Source organism: Athene noctua, chromosome 1 (assembly GCF_965140245.1).
Source record: "Athene noctua chromosome 1, bAthNoc1.hap1.1, whole genome shotgun sequence".
In the NCBI taxonomy this organism is placed as follows: domain Eukaryota; kingdom Metazoa; phylum Chordata; class Aves; order Strigiformes; family Strigidae; genus Athene; species Athene noctua.
Window position 1 is genome coordinate 107,362,395 of NC_134037.1, and position 18,427 is coordinate 107,380,821.

At 35.8% G+C, this 18,427-nt stretch overlaps 1 protein-coding gene across 1 annotated transcript in view; it reads left to right on the plus strand.

Moving 5' to 3' along the window:
- IARS2 (isoleucyl-tRNA synthetase 2, mitochondrial) overlaps positions 1–18,427 on the plus strand; it is a 30,038-nt gene that overhangs the window by 1,069 nt on the left and 10,542 nt on the right. Inside the window, exons 2-14 of the mRNA XM_074897245.1 lie at positions 144–266; positions 1,330–1,486; positions 2,526–2,674; positions 2,763–2,812; positions 2,909–3,018; positions 3,104–3,194; positions 3,575–3,690; positions 5,314–5,483; positions 6,383–6,473; positions 6,683–6,834; positions 7,804–7,964; positions 15,513–15,615; positions 16,215–16,308. Of these exons, the coding sequence (XP_074753346.1) occupies positions 144–266; positions 1,330–1,486; positions 2,526–2,674; positions 2,763–2,812; positions 2,909–3,018; positions 3,104–3,194; positions 3,575–3,690; positions 5,314–5,483; positions 6,383–6,473; positions 6,683–6,834; positions 7,804–7,964; positions 15,513–15,615; positions 16,215–16,308 (1,567 nt within the window). The remainder of the gene's footprint in view (positions 1–143; positions 267–1,329; positions 1,487–2,525; positions 2,675–2,762; positions 2,813–2,908; positions 3,019–3,103; positions 3,195–3,574; positions 3,691–5,313; positions 5,484–6,382; positions 6,474–6,682; positions 6,835–7,803; positions 7,965–15,512; positions 15,616–16,214; positions 16,309–18,427) is intronic.

An 18,427-nucleotide genomic window follows, 5' to 3' on the forward strand; every position in this document is an offset into this window, starting at 1 on the left:
CAGAGTTAGAAAAGTTAACGCTCCGTGTTTGTATGTTTGCTTTTATTATATGTTTTACCATCTAGCCAAAATCCATACAGACTTTTTGAAAGTGCAAAGACCTAGCTGTGGTGATTTAGATGTCTTCTCCGTTGTCTTTACAGAAATGTGGTTTTTTGGAACTGTATTCATGGCAAAGGCAAAGGAAAACAAAACAGGAATTTTGTCTGCATGACGGACCACCTTATGCCAATGGAGACCCTCATGTTGGCCATGCATTAAATAAAGTAAATATTTACTCGTTCATACTCTCCAGTTTTGAAGTCATGAACACTTCCTATAATGTGCTGTGTGTTCTCCATTTCCATATAAATCAGTTACACTTTAGTGTTTGATATTTTGGTGGATGGGGCTTTTAAAAAGCAAACTATATGGTTATGTAGATACTGATGCCATGGTGACACAGATCCCATACTGTGACATAAATACCATATAATATGGTACGTATATTCTGAGTGCTCATTTATGAGGCTGAATGTTTTAGTAGAAAGAGAACAGCTTTTTAGATAGTCTAGCCTGTAATTAATTCTTAAGCAATATTAAGTGCACAGTTTATTTGTGTATGGAACATATTGCACATAGGTGAATGTCTAGATGCACGTGGGTGAATATCTATTTCTGTGTGTGCATATGTAATAACATTACTGTAATGCATGGTTGAGCTGTGCCTTGCTATTCTTTTTTCCTCTGGGTATTTTGTAAGTTTGTTCTCTTGCTGTCTGAGTATTCTCAGTGGAACCACAATGACTAAATGTTGATGGCTTTTACAATATGAATTTCAGCTTTGAAATATTACTGCTAAATACATTAGGATATGTTTAGATTCAGTCCTGAGAAAGACAGCATTATATATGCTACAAAGTAGGAAAGACTAAAATGTGACCCACAATGTCTTACAGTACTAGTGCCAAAGCCTGGACTTTTGAAAATGACAGGTTTTGGTTAGGTGGTCACATGTCAAAAAACAGTAAATATGCACTAGGCCAATGTTGTAGATCCAGCTCAGTGTTTTAAAAATGAGAGCAAGTAGGATTTGTTCAAGTCTTCCAAGTTTATAAACTGCATCTTTCAGTTATAGTGAATGTGAGTTCCTTTGATCAGAGGTCCCCTGAGGTTCTGCCAAAAGGCAAAATGATGGACAAGAAAAATCCAAAATGCACAGTCTTAAATGTAAATATATCATGCAGCCTTTTGTATTTGTTTTTTTTTTTTTTTAATAGAAGAATCTTAATAATGTAACTATTCCACATGGGGGAGCTCAAGTGATAACAGACCCTTGTGTCTTTTCAGATTTTGAAAGACATCACTAATCGTTTCTACGTGATGAGAGGTTATAAAGTACACTATGTGCCAGGATGGGATTGTCATGGTTTGCCAATTGAGTTGAAGGCATTGTCAGAAGTCAAAGGAGCTGAAAATCTTTCACCAATGGAAATTCGACAGAGAGGTAAACTGCGGTTTGCAGTATCTATAGAAAAAGTTGGCCTAAGTATTTGTACATCCTACTCATATTCTGTATTTTATGCTTTATATATAGCTTTTACACTTTATTGTGGGCTTTTATTGTCTGTTAGTGACATTTTATGTGACCAAGCAGATTGAGTCCAATGTAATCTTATAGGATAATTGAACACGGGCTTAATTTGTTGCTGTAATGAACATGCATAGCATTGACCGTGGGTTTAAAAAAACAAAAGAAGGGCAGAGGATTGAATTTCTGCTTTGCTTAACTGTGCAGTGGCGTGAGACTGGTATTTATCAGATCAACATCCTTTTGGTTTTTGAAGACTGAATTTGATCAGGAGCTAAAAAGATGCATGTAAAAATCAGGCTTCATCAGGACAGCTTGACTCAGTAGGAATGTATTTCTTGACTGTATTTTTCACAGTGCTACAAAACTGTAGGGGTGATCCTTTCAGAGAAAGTCTGCATTATCTGGAAACCATTTTGAAGAAATAATTTCAAATACCATATATATTGAAATACATCAACATTCAGCTCCAAAAGTATTTGTAATGAGCAATTTAAACTGCTTTAGCTTGGAATTGTGGCAGTGAAATGGGCTAACTTATTTTCAGATGCATGCCTTGAAAAGTTTAGATCAGCATCAACAGAGGTGGCTAATTTTCACTATTACATATTTTACATTATTTGAGAATGTATTTTGAGAAGTTCTTCTTAACTAAATATACTTATCTTTTTCCCCTCTTCCTTAAAAAGAAAGTTTATATTCTAGAGACTTCTGTGCTTTATGTCCCTGTATTAGTCAAAAAGTGCTGCTTCTGGATCTTTTTACTCTTTGCAGTCATTTTATGTAACTACTTATCTGAAATACTTTTTTTTGAGCCATAATAATCAGTAATTAGTGCACAGTTTCATTATGTTCAGCTCAGGCTTTTCTAAAAAACATCAATAGCATATTTAAAATGGTGTTATATTGAGCTTAGTGGACTAAACCATATTCTTAATGGAACTATTCCCTTCAGCCAGAGAATTTGCAGAAAAAGCAATTGAGAAACAGAAATCTGCCTTCATTCGTTGGGGTGTGATGGCAGATTGGGCTAACTGCTACCGTACATTTGATCCAAAGTATGAAGCAAACCAGCTGAGAGTCTTCTATAAAATGTATGATAAGGTATGTTGAACTCTTGTTGAAGTTTGTTCTGATTTGTTAGACATTTTGATTCTTCTAACTTTCTTTTTTCTCTCTCCTTCCTTCTTAGGGTTTCATTTATCAGGACTATAAACCTGTGTTCTGGTCCCCTTCAGCAAAGTAAGAATCAACTTACTATTTTGTCTGCAAAATTTCAGCAAGGCTATAGATAGCTTTTCATGTTCAAGTGTGTTAACATGTTTGGTATCTACCCAGAACAGCCTTGGCGGAAGCAGAGCTTGAATACAATGAGCAGCATGTCAGTCGTTCTGTGTACATGAAATTTCCCCTATTAAAGTTACCACCTAAGCTGACTTCTATGATAGGTATGACTTCTGTATAGATTGTAAGACTGATAACTTTTATTTTTGTTACAATTGTAAGTAAAGTACTTGTAATTTGCATCTGTAGATGGATCATCCCCTGCTAGCGTTCTAGTCTGGACCACACAACCTTGGACAGTGCCAGCCAATCAAGCAGTTTGCTACATGCCAGATTCAGCGTATGTGTCTTTCACTTGTTTCAGTCATCTGTGTCAGTCCTTATCAATATTTATCAGCAAATTTAAAATGTTCTGGACTACCATTACATTTTATTTAAGGCATCTTTTGTGTGTTGGTTTTGTTTTGGTTTAAGTGACACAGTTGTAAGCTTTGTTCTGTGTCTCAATATATTAATTTCTGCTTTCATTTTTATTTTTTTAAAATTTATTTCTTCTTCCTGATGTTGCATTATCTTGAAATTTGTTTGAGCTTTAAGAGTGAATTGGACAAGTAGTTCTTAAAACGTTTTGCTGTCTTTTAGAGATGGAGCATTTAAACAATTTGTAGCTCTATGGTATTTTTAATTATTTGGTATGATGAATATGTATTTGCATTGTAGATATTCAGTTGTGAAATGTACAACTACTGGTGAATACTTCATTCTAGCTGCTGATAGAGTGGAATCTACAGCTGCTGTTTTGGACACGCAGTTTGAGGTTTTGTCAACGTGTAAAGGTAGGTTTTAATATTGTTAGTCTTAAGTTGCTTAGAAATCCGCTTGCAGGTGTCTGAAAACAGCTTCAGTTTTGATTTATTATTAAGTTTGTTTATATTTTGAGAATGTGCTTCACTAAAATAATACAAAGGTGAGTAGTAGTCTGTCAGATTTAGTATTGGTGTATTGTAGCTCAAATTTTCATCCATAGATTTCAAAGTACTTTTAAAAATCTGGATTCACACTTGGAAAACGGGGTGGAAGTCTGTTCAGTATCAAAATCTTAGTTACACTGAATGCAGTTTTTTGTGTCTTTCTCACCCATTGCTGATGAGAACAAGGGACTAATTACAAGTACACTTGCTGACTGCCTGATTGCTAAATTCTACAAAAACTATTGAAATTACCTAGTGCAGCAGAATCGGTAGCACTATCAGCTGTGATTATGTTACTTTTCAAGTTTCTCCTTGTTCATAGGTGTCTTAAGCCTTCACTGTAACCGTGAAGAGTATTGAGACATCATAGGTGACTGTCTTCTGTACAGACAAACTAAAGTGGTTAAGTTTGCATCCTAACAAACTGCACAGTGATATTTCTTAATAGACAGACTTGTCATTCAGTGTCATGAGTTGAGATTTAATGTGTCATTTGTGAACTTTATTAATTTGCCTTTATCAGCAATTCAGTGCTGGAAATATGTATATCTAAAGGAGGTGAGAATGGTGCATTCTGCGACTTTTTCTTTTCAGGTTGTTTTGGTGTTTCCATGCCCTCTTTTTCAGAGGGGAAAAATATCTGTTTCTCTGCTTAATAATATTGTTTTTACCTAATGATAAAGTTACCTGGAGGAGTTCTCACAGGTTTGACGTTCTTGAATCACATGATTTGCAGATCACATACCCCATTAGAGTTGGACCTTCTTGAAAAGAAATTTAATATTAGAACCTGTTCTTTTTATGTTCCATATATTCAGTAATTAGTTATATTTGTTACCTTTCTCTATCTGTGTACCTAACTGTCTGACAGCAGTTCCTAAACATGTTCCTTCTAGGAGGAAAGCATTCAATGACAGCCATTTTGTCACGACACTACAATTCTTGACTTTCAGCAGAGCTTTCCTACTAAGATTTCTTCAGTGTTTTTTTAGTCTTAAATTGTCACTAGCTTCATTCATGGCGTACTCTATTTGTATGTAATTTAGAGAATTTAAATGTTTTCATGGTGCTACTAGTATTTAGTGGCAGAACTAGGAATAGATCCCAAATCCAAGGTTTTTAGCCTACTAAGTCATTACTGAGATCTCTTTCTAGAACACTGAGATAGTGGTTCCCAGGAACGCAAATGTGTGGAGTGTCTTTAGGTGGAATGTCCCTACTAACAGAATACCATTGTCTAAGGTAGAAGAAAAGCTTTTTCTTCAAAGGAAAAAGAAAACAAAAAAGCTGTGTGCAAGATTAACAATGCAGAGAGTTTGAAAGCCTCTGAACGGGAACCCACAAACAATATAAAAGCAGGAGTACATCTGAACAGTACCCTGTGCATACACTTGCTGATCAGTTGTTCCATTTCTGCTCTCTGATAAAAGAAACTGAATGCATAAATTGTTTCTCTGTTTTCTCTTCTGGTTTTTTTTTCACCCCCAGGCGTGGATTTGGCAGATGGTTCTTGTGCTCATCCCACAATTCCTGGCAGAGTCTCTCCTCTGTTACCTGCAAATCATGTGACAATGGCAAAAGGAACAGGATTAGTTCATACAGCCCCAGCTCATGGTATGGAAGACTACAGTGTAGCTTCCCACCATCAGCTACCCACGGTACTTTATTTTTTCAGCTGTTGCTCTTGATTTCCTGCAACGGTTTGATCATGTGCCACTGAAGTGATTGTTGTAATTTGTGCATAAAACTTGAAAATGTTTTGAAGCATTCAGATAAGTGTGAGTATCACTGATGGCCTGCAAGAATGCAGGACTAACCTTGAAAAAGTGTGTATTAAAATAAAAGGATGAAGTTTTTCATCCATCTGCTAATTAAAGCTTGCAGGGAAGTGGTAGTATAGAACCTTCTCTGTGTTTTTGTTTTCTAAAGGATATCACAGACAACAATTCTCAGATATTGCCTCTCAGTACTCAGAATTGGCTTTTAAAGCTGTATCTTGCAGACCAAGTAAATCACTGATTATGTAGGTCATTGTTACTATTCTATTCTTTTTCAGCAAAGCTTCTTTTAAACATGTATGTAAATACAGTTCAGTTATGTTTGATCAGTGTGTTTGATGGAAATGAAGGTGCAGGGTATTCTGTTTTTCTTTGATGTTTTTAAAGAGGTGACCCTTGAGGCGTTCCAAAACGTGATTATACTCATATTTCTGGTTGTTTGGTTTTGGTTTTTTTTGGAGGGTAGGATTTTTCTTGGGGTGTTGTTTCTCACTGTTAATTTGGAAAGTCATTAAAATAATAACAAATGAGTAGATGTAAGACAGTTGTGATATATCTGCAAACATAATAGTGCTCATTTCTTCTGATATGTAAAATTCACTTGCCTGGTAGATAGTAAATTGCAGTTCACTAAATCTGAAGTGTACTTAAATATAACATACATTGCTATTCATCGGAAAAGTAGTTATTCAGCAGAGTACTTAACTCATTTTTGAATACCAAAAAGATAATTAATTGCCACATGGTATTTTATTGACACAATTAACATTTATTTTAAGGATTGCCTTGTGGATGAAGGTGGGTTTTTTACCGAGGCTGCAGGTCCTGAACTTCAAAACAAGAATGTCCTTGAAGAGGGGAATGAAGCTGGTGAGTATTTGATATTTAACTGTTTATTACTTTATCAGTTACAATCCTGCAGGTATATTTTGAGGGTGCATATAAACTAAATGCATTTTGAATATGGGTGAGGTACAGGCTCTTATTATTATGTGCTGATCATGGGAAGGAAAGAATTGAGGTTAAAAGTAGCAGTATGTTCAAGTGGGATTTTATTCTTGCCTCATTCTTTCTCTCAGTCATTCAGATGCTTCAGGCAGCTGGGAGTTTGTTGAAAGAGGAAAAATATGTGCACAGTTACCCATATGACTGGAGAACTAAAAAACCAATGATTATTCGTGCCAGCAAACAGTGGTTTGTAAACACAGCAAGTGTGAAGGCTGCAGCACAGGTATACAGTTTTGCTTTCTTATAGGACATTTAAAGACAGCTGATGCCATACAATCTTGCTGTAGCTCACTCCAGAATATGTTCTTCTCTAGGGTTTACAAATACTAGTTGAAAAGTGTTAGTTATTTATAGAAGTGATGAATGTTGTTGGTTTTTTGTTGATACTGATACAATCCAGGATAAATTATACTGACTGATACATTTGTTCATTGTATTTACAGGAGATGTATAAATTTCTTAGGGCTACTGAATTTTTTTCCCCCAAAATATTTTTAAAGATACAGTGTTTCAAGGAATTAAGTCAGATCTTTGTTGTTACAGTAGCCTTGCATGGCCAGCCACCTTTGTTTGCTCCTCTATTAATTTTGTTACAGTCCTATTTTAAATAACTTTAAATTTTATTTTATTTTATTTTTAAATGCAGTGCTCTTTGAAATTATATACATCCACACAGAAAACTCAGACCAGCATCTTAGGCTGTCTTTGGGTAACAGTGATTTCATTCTAATTAGGGCATGAGGTGTTTATTCCATATTCATCTTTTATCTAGAACAAAAGAAGATATGGTTATTCAGCAGGGTTGAGAGTGAGCAGTAGCCCACACTGTAAAACAGGCAGTATGTATTAAGATGGGGTTTCAAAGCAGACAACAGCACAAGACTCAACAAGCTATTAAACTTCAGATAGAGGTACTGATGCCGGTTCTAACTCACTTTAGGGAATGTCTGCTAGAGAGTGAGAGCTGGTGAAAAAGCATTGGCTGCTCTGTGGGCAAATGTACAGCATATACAGTGTTCTAAGTATGTTATTGACATGCGATGAAGTAAACAAAGTAAATGTGACAATTGCCCAAGAATGTTACTCAGTACTGGGAGCAGGAGTGTAGACCTGTATCTTTTTTTACTGGTAGCATAAACAGTGTTTGTCTGAATGCTGAAATGTGTTCAACAGTTCACTGTCTACTTTATAGGAAGTGCTGAAAAAAGTGAAGGTTGTTCCTACATCTGCAGTGAACAGAATGCTCGAAATGCTGGACAGAAGGACGTTCTGGTGTATATCACGGCAAAGATGTTGGGGTGTGCCAATTCCTGTTTTTTATCAGAAGAACACAGGAGAATGCTTGATAAACAGGTATTAGTCTGGCTTTATATACTGAAAATTGAAAGAATGAGCACTGTCTGTTGTGCTGCAGTTATACGAAATTACAAAACTTCTATTTTAAGTATAAATTTTACTTGTAATTGTTTATGCACAGAACGAATTCAGCTCTAAATTAAAACAATCAAAAATTCATCGCTGAAGGTAACTTGTATGCAAGTAGGAGTCAATTTTCTTAGATACTTAACTTACCTGAAAAGTCCCCTTGATATGAATTACTGCTTTCATCCCTCATCTTTAAGTTAAGTGAGCTGTCAGTAGTCACTGGCCTTTGTATTTAAAAGAGGAGTAAAATGCAAGTTGTAGTTAGAATAGATTCGATTGCAGCTGTAATTGTAGCACTGTAAATTGAACAATACAGTTATTTTTGGCAAAATAGCCTTTTGCAGTTAAGTGACAATGAGATATCTGAAGTGGAATAACCAAATTGGTTGCAGAATAAATGACTGCACTTTGTTTCAAAATAAAATTGGAGTGTTTTTGAAGAGCCAGCCTTAATAAATGTAAGTGGCCTTTGATTTGGTATGTCTAGAGCTTCAAATGCCTTATTCCACCATTTTTTGGTTAATAGTATCCAGATACTGTGATCACTGCATTTTAGGAATTCCAGACAATGTAATCCAGAGGAAATCCAAGCTATACTTTAAAACAAGAAGACACAATCAAATATGATCCCTTTCTGTCTTTTAAGAAGTAAGAGTTCTGCTTTTACCCCTTTGGGAAACAGAGGTTTTCAATTGTGAATATCCTCTAAGAGCTGATTTCATAAAAATAGTACTGTGGAGTTCTACATTTGTTGTTCATTTCTATAATTGTTTTCTGTCTTGAGATACAGTAGTGTAACTCCATTTTGCACATCTTAACCTTACAACTCTTTGTGCGCATTCATTATGGATAGTAAGACTGCATAGCTGGGATGGACTTAAGTAGTGTTGCAGAACTTTTTTGTTCTGGTGTTGAATAAATATGCTGCAGAGTCCAGCATGTTTTCCAGAAGCTGGACTAGGCACATAAGTATTGTAGTAGGTGAGGCTTAGGGTGTGGAGAGCAGGGAATGGACTTTAAGCAGTTAGTCCTTAGCTTCACCTAGTGTGACTGGGTGTGTAGGTGCACAGATATGTACTTTGACTCTCTTGCAGTAAGCAATAACTGTGAGAAAAGACCACGATAACCATAGTCATTTATAGTACCTGAATAACGCTGACGCACACCAGGAGATAAATGGATGGAGGCTCTGTGGGGTGTAAAAACATTTTACCTGCAAAAATTGTTACCATATTAAAAAATAAGTGTATGCTCACAGGAAAAAAGTACTTACTGTAGCCTATCTATGGAGTAGCCTTGAGTGTGTTACTTGTGCTTGCTTAAGATTGTTAAATATGTAGTTCAACAACAAAATAAGAGCGTGATGAAAAACAGTTGAGCAGCTGGCAGTCAAACATGAAGGACACCATGAAGCATTAGCTCCTTCAGCACGTAGAGGAGCTGACCCAGCTGGTACAGAAAGTATTTGGAAGGAGGGATGCATGGGAATTCCTTTAGTTTGTAGTAAAATTACCTTGAAAGCCAGTGACCTGTATTACAAAGCATGTCTTTTATGAATGCTTGAGCCGTGTGAGATTGTTGCTGGAGTTGTATGCTGTGTGGCAATCAGAATTTTGATATGATAAACTCTGCAACAGTTGGACAACTCAATCTTTGTGTGTAAGTATTGGCCTAGCTGTCATGCATATGTGTAGGTGAATGAACAAAGGGACAGTATGTCAGGTTTGGTTAGAATTTATCTGGGGAAAAAAAAAGAGAGACGTATCCAGTATGCTTGAAAAGTAGATTTTATTTCATTTGACTGACAGCTTCTAATGCTCATTTATAGTCAGCACTCTTCTAATGTATTTTAAGTAGAAGTGAAATTTTCAAAGAAAAGCATAAAACACTCATTAAATATTTAAAGTTAGCCGTAGCAGACTTCTGTAGCCAAAGGAGGAAAAGTGCACAGAATACTGGCCTATAGAAATGACAGGCAAATTTAGAAAGCAGACTGTCAATTCATAGGTCATTTTCCTGGACACCAGTTCTTACTGAAATAAACAGCTAAGCTAAATATTTTGTTGCATTTGCATTATGATTTTGAAAAATATCACAATAGGTTGATGACATATTTCTAACACTTAAGAAGTTTCGTATTCAGATTGTGTGAATACTTAATATCATTAAAACAACAGTAAACTTACATTTCAAAACAAAAGCTGTTTTCTTACCTTGAATGATGGATAAATGTGCTGCTCTGGAGTTTTTGAGTGGCTATCAAAAGTAACAGCATCTCCACTGGAAGTCAGTGTAGTCCACATGGAGTTGCTGTTACATATGAGAGCACCAATGATCAGTCTTGAGTTATCCTGTTTATGTATCACCTGTAAAAAAAAAATTTAAAAAACCCCTGCTGTGTTTCCCTCTGTAAGTGAAAGTTTCTCCTGAATTTGTCATGTGAAGGGCTGCAGAATGCTGCTCTTTCAAGATGCAGCTGCTAGTCTCTAACAGAATATTTTTCCCACATCAACAATCTTGTCTTTCTAACTTGAAAGCCAAGAACTAGATTGTAATCTTGTATGCAACAAGTTTGATGCAAGATCTCTGTGAGTCTTCCTGTTTGCTGCTGTGGCCTCCTGTAGCCCTGAAATACATTTGATTATATGACACTGTTGTCTATAGTTACAAATGTAATACACTACTGATGATTAGATTCTTCATGTAGAGTATACCACATCATACTGTGATCAGGAATTAAAAAAATATTATAAAATAGCAAAACCCTATATGAGAGAGAGAAAGAGAGAGAGAAAAGAGAGAACATTTTTAAAAATTATTTCCATTTTCAATAAGATTATGGAGGTAAGATTCTGTGTGATTTTTTTCTGCCTAAGTGGAGAAAAAAGACTTTAAATAGAATACATGCACAAATAAACAATTATACTGTTTGTCAGCTTTCAAAATTTAATAGATTTTGAGATAAAACATTCTAATTCTAGGAAATTCTGTAACTCGTGGAAGAGAAGAAAGAGCTCCAAAAGTAAAACCAGAGATGTATATTTCCAGTAGTAGCTCAGACCAGGTAATAAATGTGAGATTCATACCTTAATCTGATCTCATGCAATAACTGCTTTACAAATTCACTGTTCAGATATTGGTAATAATAACTACTATTGAAAAGATTATTCTAATTCCTGAGAACTTTTGTCCCTTTCTCTGTGACTTTGATTGACAAGTAACTTGAATTTCTGACAAAGAAAATCCAGCCTGTTTTTGAAGTAGGTCTACCTTGCATTCTAGTTTGCTTTTTAAAATATTAAGATATTTCAGTGACTTGTAAGCAATAGCAACTTACCGTAACTGAAATACTTACTGCTGCAGTATCAGTGTTCACATAAAAAAGAAGATAACTTTCCCTCTGTACTGTTTTTTGAAAAGAGGTTGAGAGAACATCAGGCACTGTATTCTTCTCCTCCGGACTATATCTTAATGCTGCCTAATTTCTGTTAACACATTAAATAAGCGTTCAGCATAATCAATATCAGACTTCAGAGTGATTGGCTGGTGTCGTGGTAGCGTGAATTGCAGTAGGGATTTCAGTGTCAAAACGTAGCAAGTGACACGTAATGCAAGTTCTGTAGATAGGGTATGAATACAGGGCAAAGTTTTACAATGGTGTTTATTGCTAACTCGGTGAATTATCATGCTCACGTTGAAGCCTGTAGATTATAAAGTGATGAGTAGTTATTTGAGAAAGGTGGTTTTCACTTGCACCTTACATAAAAGTACTTTGCAAAAATCTTCCTCCTTACAATGCAGATACCTTAAATAGTCATTTCTCTTGTAAATCATAAGGATCCTGGGAAAAGATCAGTGGAGCAGGGTGGGTTTCTTTGTTTGTTTGTCTTGGGTTTTTCAAACTGTAGGAAGAAAAAGCATTTGTTGAAATGGTATCCTGGAAATCTTTGGTCTTACTCTCTTTATATCCATTTATATCTATCTACTCTTGTAAAATACTTGCCTGTTAATGTTCACTTATAATCTGTAGGGAAACTGAATATAATAGAAAAAAAACCTGCACTGCTAAATTCTTTTTTTTTTACTTGATCTGAAACTGATAGAATTTTGAGAATATTGTTCAATAACAAGTTGACTTCAGGCATTGACTTCTTATTTCTTGTGAGTGATTGATAACACAAATCTGACCTTTTAGTTGTCTGAAAACTTTTATCTGTAGCATAATGGTATCTGTTAGTTCACATGTCATGAAAATGTGCCTTTAAATAATTCTGCTTTTCATAAATTAACACTATAAGCCTTTGGATTGCATGACAATATGCTTGGTAAAGGGTTAGTCCGTAGTATGTTTTGTAGTAATAGTGTATCTGTAATGGTAGACAACTGTTGTGTAGCATTGGCAATACTTATGAAAGCAGTCTTTTTATGGTTTCCCAAGGGAGATTGATAGCAAAGTTTTATTTCCTTCTTGTCCCTCCTCCCACCTCCAATTGAAAGGAGAAAAGTTCATCCTCATTACATGTAATACAGTTTGCACTAACAGAATTTCAGGTCCTGCCCCCCCCTTGTTAATTTCTCCAAATATTTGTGTGATAGCCCTGACTTTAATTCTTATCTCGCCCATTGAGGAGAGATGTCATTGCAGTTCACAGTTGCAGTGTCAGAAAACTGAGATTTCTGCTGTGATCAAACTGAATCCAGACAGTTTCTGGAAAACATTGTTTGTTAAGAGAATATTCCTATATGTTGTCCAAGGTAGCTGTTAGTTTTGGTCTGTAGCTGGATTTATCACCTTTTAAAAATCCCTATCATCAAATACCCGTTGAATGCTTTAAAAATCTGTAGATTGAAAATTAATTCATCACTAAAGTTTATGTCTCTCCAGTGAAATATATTTGCAATATGGAAAAGTTATGTGGAAGACAAGCTTAGTTCCTGTTTAAATTTTCTACTTGCTTTATAGGGCATACTGGTAGCTTTTTCTTGCTAGTGATGGGTATGATTCTTGATTAGAAAAGTTTTCTGTCTAATTTGATGCCAGAGCCATTAGCTGAGCACCAAATTATTTCTTCCATGAAACACTCAATGTGCACTAACATTTTATGTGGTGATAAGCATGTTTTAGTGTAAATCATCCTCTTTTTAATTCAGCTACCGTCTTCTGCTGGTGACTTCCATGGGTAAGGCTTGGCCAGTACAGGAAGGCATTGAGAATGTGGACAGAGATCTTGAAATATTCACCTGAAGACAACTAATTACCCATAGTTGTCTTTAAAAATACACGGATAGTGTATTTGAGAAGAATCAAAGATGGGATCTTCTGTTGTCAAGGAGTGAAAAATAATGTTGTGTATTGCTTTCTCTAAAATGTTTCCAGGTGCTACGGTCTGTGTCATCATTGAAGGTCTGGGTGTAAAGCCAGCCTCTTCAGTGGAAGGTACTGACTCCACAAGAGAGACACAAGTTCAGGGGAATAGTTTGGAATCTGGGCTGAGACAAACAAACTTCTTCTTGACTTACTGATTTTATTTTTTTTTTTCTGAGAGCTTTCTGAATTTGGAGATTAAGCCTGAAGGAGGAAAGGTATAAGGAATACTTATCAGCTGTCTGCCAGGACTGGAGTTGTTTGCTTTTGTCTTAGAGAAGTAACACTTCACAACTGGAAGTATAGGCAAATAGGCTTCTGTGCAAATATTTCTGAAAGGAAAAGATACCATTCAGAAACTAAATGTTGTTTTACCAGGATAAATGTTAGCAGATATATTACAAAGCCATAAATGGTGTCCTGTCATCATTAAACTAGAAGGTAAATGATGCCCATTCTAGGGCAAGAATGGTATGCGAGCTGGATGTTGCTTTGTGACTGCTACTGCTGCTTCTCTCCAGAAAACCTACTGGGATGTTCTACAGGAATTTAATTTGAAAAGTAAAATGATTAATTGAGGATTGATTGATTAATGCAAGACTGTTTGTCTCTCATTGAAATTTTACTCCCACAATCAAGATCAAAACTGCATTCTCTTCTTACTGTTGCATCTTGTCATGTAATTAAGTAATAATTTGTTCTACATCTTCTTGGAGAACATGTATTTTCATGCTTAAACTCTGTGCAGAAGAGTTCACTAAATGTCATAGTGATGTAGCTCAACTTAGTAGCAGTGCAGAAAAAATACTGTGCAAATACAAAACCAAGTGGTGATGCTTATGAAGTTAGATCTTGATCGTCTGGTTTTTGTGTTTTCAAGATAATTATGCCTTTTTTTTTTTTTTTCCCGTTTTGCAATACTGTGTCAAGAGTTAGTTAATTCATTAAATCTTCATTTCTGGAGTTAAAAACAAATCTCTGGTGGCTTGGGTACTGTGTCAAGAGTTAGTTAATTCATTAAATCTTCATTTCTGGAGTTAAAAACAAATCTCTGGTGGCTTGGGTAACACAGTGGTTATAGTTTGAAGTTGGCAGGTCATGATAATCTGCTGTACTCCTTAAATACAGCAGACATCTTAAAAATAATTTCTTTAGTAAGTGAGTCAGTAAGACAAAGTGTATGGGATTGTTTTGTCTTTAAAGATATCTTAATTAATGTCTAGACTTGGCATTAAATGATATTAAAAATCAATTCCCCATAGCCTTACCTACTGGGGACAGTGATTGAATGTGTCATAAATAGTGCACAGAACTGCACGCCTTGTGGTTGCATTATCTGTTCACATCAGAAAAAACATTAGTTAATCTTTTAATTTTTCTTATTTCTGTAGTATCTATTGATTTCAGGACCTTTGTCCTGGTTGGTGCTATGCCATATAAACTCGTATATTGCCTTCAGAGGGTATGTTGGATGGATGTTTACATCACTCCTCTACTGATGTTTCATTTTCCCATATTCCTGGGATTAATATATATATATATTTCTTACCATTTTAAAAAAATATCGCTAAAAAGGGAGAGTCAAAGCAACCAGAAGTGTAATATATTTGTATGTTATTTGAAATCCTGCATTTTCTAACTTCCCATTTCCACCTGAGTTCTCAAGCTCTCTTTATCCAGTGGAGCAAATAAGCCTGTTGTCAAAAAGAGCAAATATTTTTTTGGGAAATAGTTGTTTAGTTTCTGTAAATTCATGGTCAAGAAATAGCAAGTGAAATGGATTTTAGAAGTTTTCAATCTGCTGGCATCTTTTCTGAGTGTCCAGTTATTGAGTATTTGCAGAAAAAGCTATTTGGAATACATGTGGGTTTCTCTATGTCCAGGTTTCACACAACCCTACCCATCTTCGAAGACAAAAGCAGGAAGTCTTTTTAATACAGGCAGAAGCAGAAAGCTCTGTGGAGTCTTGTGTGGATTAGAAGCTGGAAGATCATAGGTTTAAATAGCCTAATGTCTTTATCAGTATATCTCACCACTTTGGATCTGCGATACTTGAAGAAAGGTACGATTAACTCATCAATTCATAAACTCCTTTTTTCCTTTTAACCCAGTGAAACTATCACAGATGTTATCAAAATAGTGGAGCAGCAAGGAACAGATGCATGGTGGACCCTTCCTATTGAACAACTACTATCAAAAGAGGCTGTAGCAAAGGTAATTTTGTGACTTCAAATACAGAAGGTGCTCAGGACAGTTCAGTGATGGGAAATAATATAGAACCTTCATATATTCCCACGATCCTTTTCAGTCTTGTACCTTCATGAGAAGGTATCCTGTGAAAGGAATATTCAGAAAGTGAGATCTGAGTATGGCGAAATACACACTATCACATTTGTGCCATTAATTCGTGGCAGAGTTCTCCATTCTCCTCTTTTTAGTTGAAGAGGAAAGTGACATCCTATTTAAACAAATTATGATCCCAAATATATATTAAGTCTGTATCATTCAGAAAGATTAGAATTTTTATTTAGTTCTTCCTAACTTTTTATTGTTCCTTTAATAATTGTGTCCTTAAGCTAGCACACAAAGTGTAGTGTTACTCTGCCATCTCAGTTTTTTGGGTATTTTTTCATTGTTCTGTTTTGGGTTCTGTTTTGTGAAAAATGATCTAAATTGTTTTGCGTTCACTCAAAAAGTCGGTAGCAGAGCCTATACAAAACTGGTCCAGAAACAAAATCTACTTTATTTCTAGCTTTGAAAAGCATTGATGATGATACAGAGTATTCTGGTTTTAATAATTGTTTTTCCAATAGGCTGGTGGTCATGATGTTTTGGATTATGTCAAGGGACAGGATGTCCTAGACATCTGGTTTGACAGTGGAACTTCCTGGGCTCATGTTTTGGAAGGTACAGAATTGGCATGTTGATCTTTCTTTTAAAATACTCAGAGAACAAAATATAACTGTTTTGCATGATGGTGTTGGTATCAGCAAAACTGAGTTAGATTATGCCAGCAGCTAACTGGTGGTGACTTCTTGTAAAGCTGCTTTTGCTTGTAAAGATAAGGGTTTAATGTTGGCAAACTCATTTTCAGCGTAGCTGAAGCTGAGATTTTTCTAATATTTTATTCTGCCTGATTTTGCCATGTGGCATACCATGTATCTTCTAAGTGGAACATATTTTGAGTATAGAAGTTTCATGACACAAACAGCCAAAGTACTTTGCTGCTAGTTGGTAGCACTTAGATGATTTTCAGTTAACAAATTTGAGTTTGTGCTTGTGGTGCTATTTGAAGCAGAACAAAATTGAGATCAGCTGCTGAATCTAAGTTACAATTTCTACAGTGTAGGTGTACTTTTTCACTTCTGATTACTTTCAGTAACTAAAGCAGTATATTGTGGCTTAAAATATTTATACTTGCTATGTGCTATTTATAGCTCCTACTGCCAGTGGTTGCTATTCATCAGGTAGCAGATATATATTTGTTTAAAAATATAAAAAATATACATACCACTGTTTGCCTGGAGGATAGTCCAAAGTCGGGAGTCCTTTCTAAAGGAGGGGTCTGGTCCCATACATCAAGTCACTTGGACTTTAAACCATCAGTACACAAGTGCGTGATAACAATCTTGTTGAATTATAAAACACGTTAGTACCAGAGGTTTTATTTCTTAGCAACATGGTCAGGCAACAGTATCATCAGCAAACATTGATTTTCTAGAAGACCTTTACATATATTAAAGTTCATACTCTTTAAAAATGTTTTCTGGTCTGGTTTTGAAAGGTATAGCAAAGTAGTGGTATTTTATGCACAGTTACATACTTGAATTCTTTAAGGCCTTAACTCCTCAGTATGCAAAACCTACTTTTAATCCTGTGTAGAGGAAGGATGTTGTGTTTAATAAGGGATAGCAGAATCAAGACTCTTGATTCACTGTTAATTTGTGTAAGGCTCCTATATGGATTCTGCAATGTCTAATAAATGTCAGGTCTTTCACAGTACAGACTTCTTTTATGGAACCATTAAAAGTTCCTCTTCTCCATCTAGTCATCTATTTTAATGAAAATTGCTGGAACTTGGTGTGTGTAAGGCATCTTCTTTTGCTGTCTGATGTGACTGGAGTGGCCCCAGTGGTTCAAAAGTTGGGGGAAGTACTAACAACCAGTGGGATCTCGTAAGCCTCTTTATCTTCAGAAATTACACAAAAGTTGCATTACATTTTTCCCTGTGTAAATGAGGCTCCCCAGCCACTTCCAGAAGTGGAAATACAGTCTCAGTGATTCATATGAAATTACTTTTTTAATTTACTGTTTATGCACTTTACAAGAGAAGTTGTTGAATTAGTAGTGTTGTCTTGTATTTCCAATGTGCTCCAGCTTTTAAAACTTTTTGCAGAACTTCTTCCTATGTCAAGAAAAATAATTGGCAAGGCTTGCAAACAGACTGGTGGGATTCTTTTCCAAAGTACTCCTGGGGAAAAATGGTTGAAATCCACAGAACAATCCAAAATTGCGTAGAGAATGTCACAACAGGAAGAAGAACTTCCCGTGGCTTAAACTCATGAAAGCCCAGAGGCACATGGAAGCTGGTGTGCTACCTGCAAAGTGCGGTCTGTTCATTTTGTAGCAGGAGATCAGTGATAACAGCAGTTATCGCTTCCCTTCTGATGACAGTGTCCTGCATGGAAGTGGTTCTTCTGCACCACGAGAGTTAATTTCAGGGCAACTGGAGGATTTAATAGATGACTAAAACTGTGAGACTAATGTGTATAACTGTTTCACTCTATCATGAACTTCAGTTACTGAAAATTATAAATCAGTGATCTGTCTCATAGTAACCAGCAAGAATAAAAGGCATTACAGATTTCCCTGCCAGTTCCAGTCTCACAAAAATGTTGGTCTCTGCAACTTGGGGAACTTAGGCCTGAGTTTCCACTGGAGTTGAACCAACTGTGTCCAACTGAGATGCAGCAGTTATAAAATTCATCCCTTTAGCTGATGGCCACACAAGTTGCTTTCAAAAAAT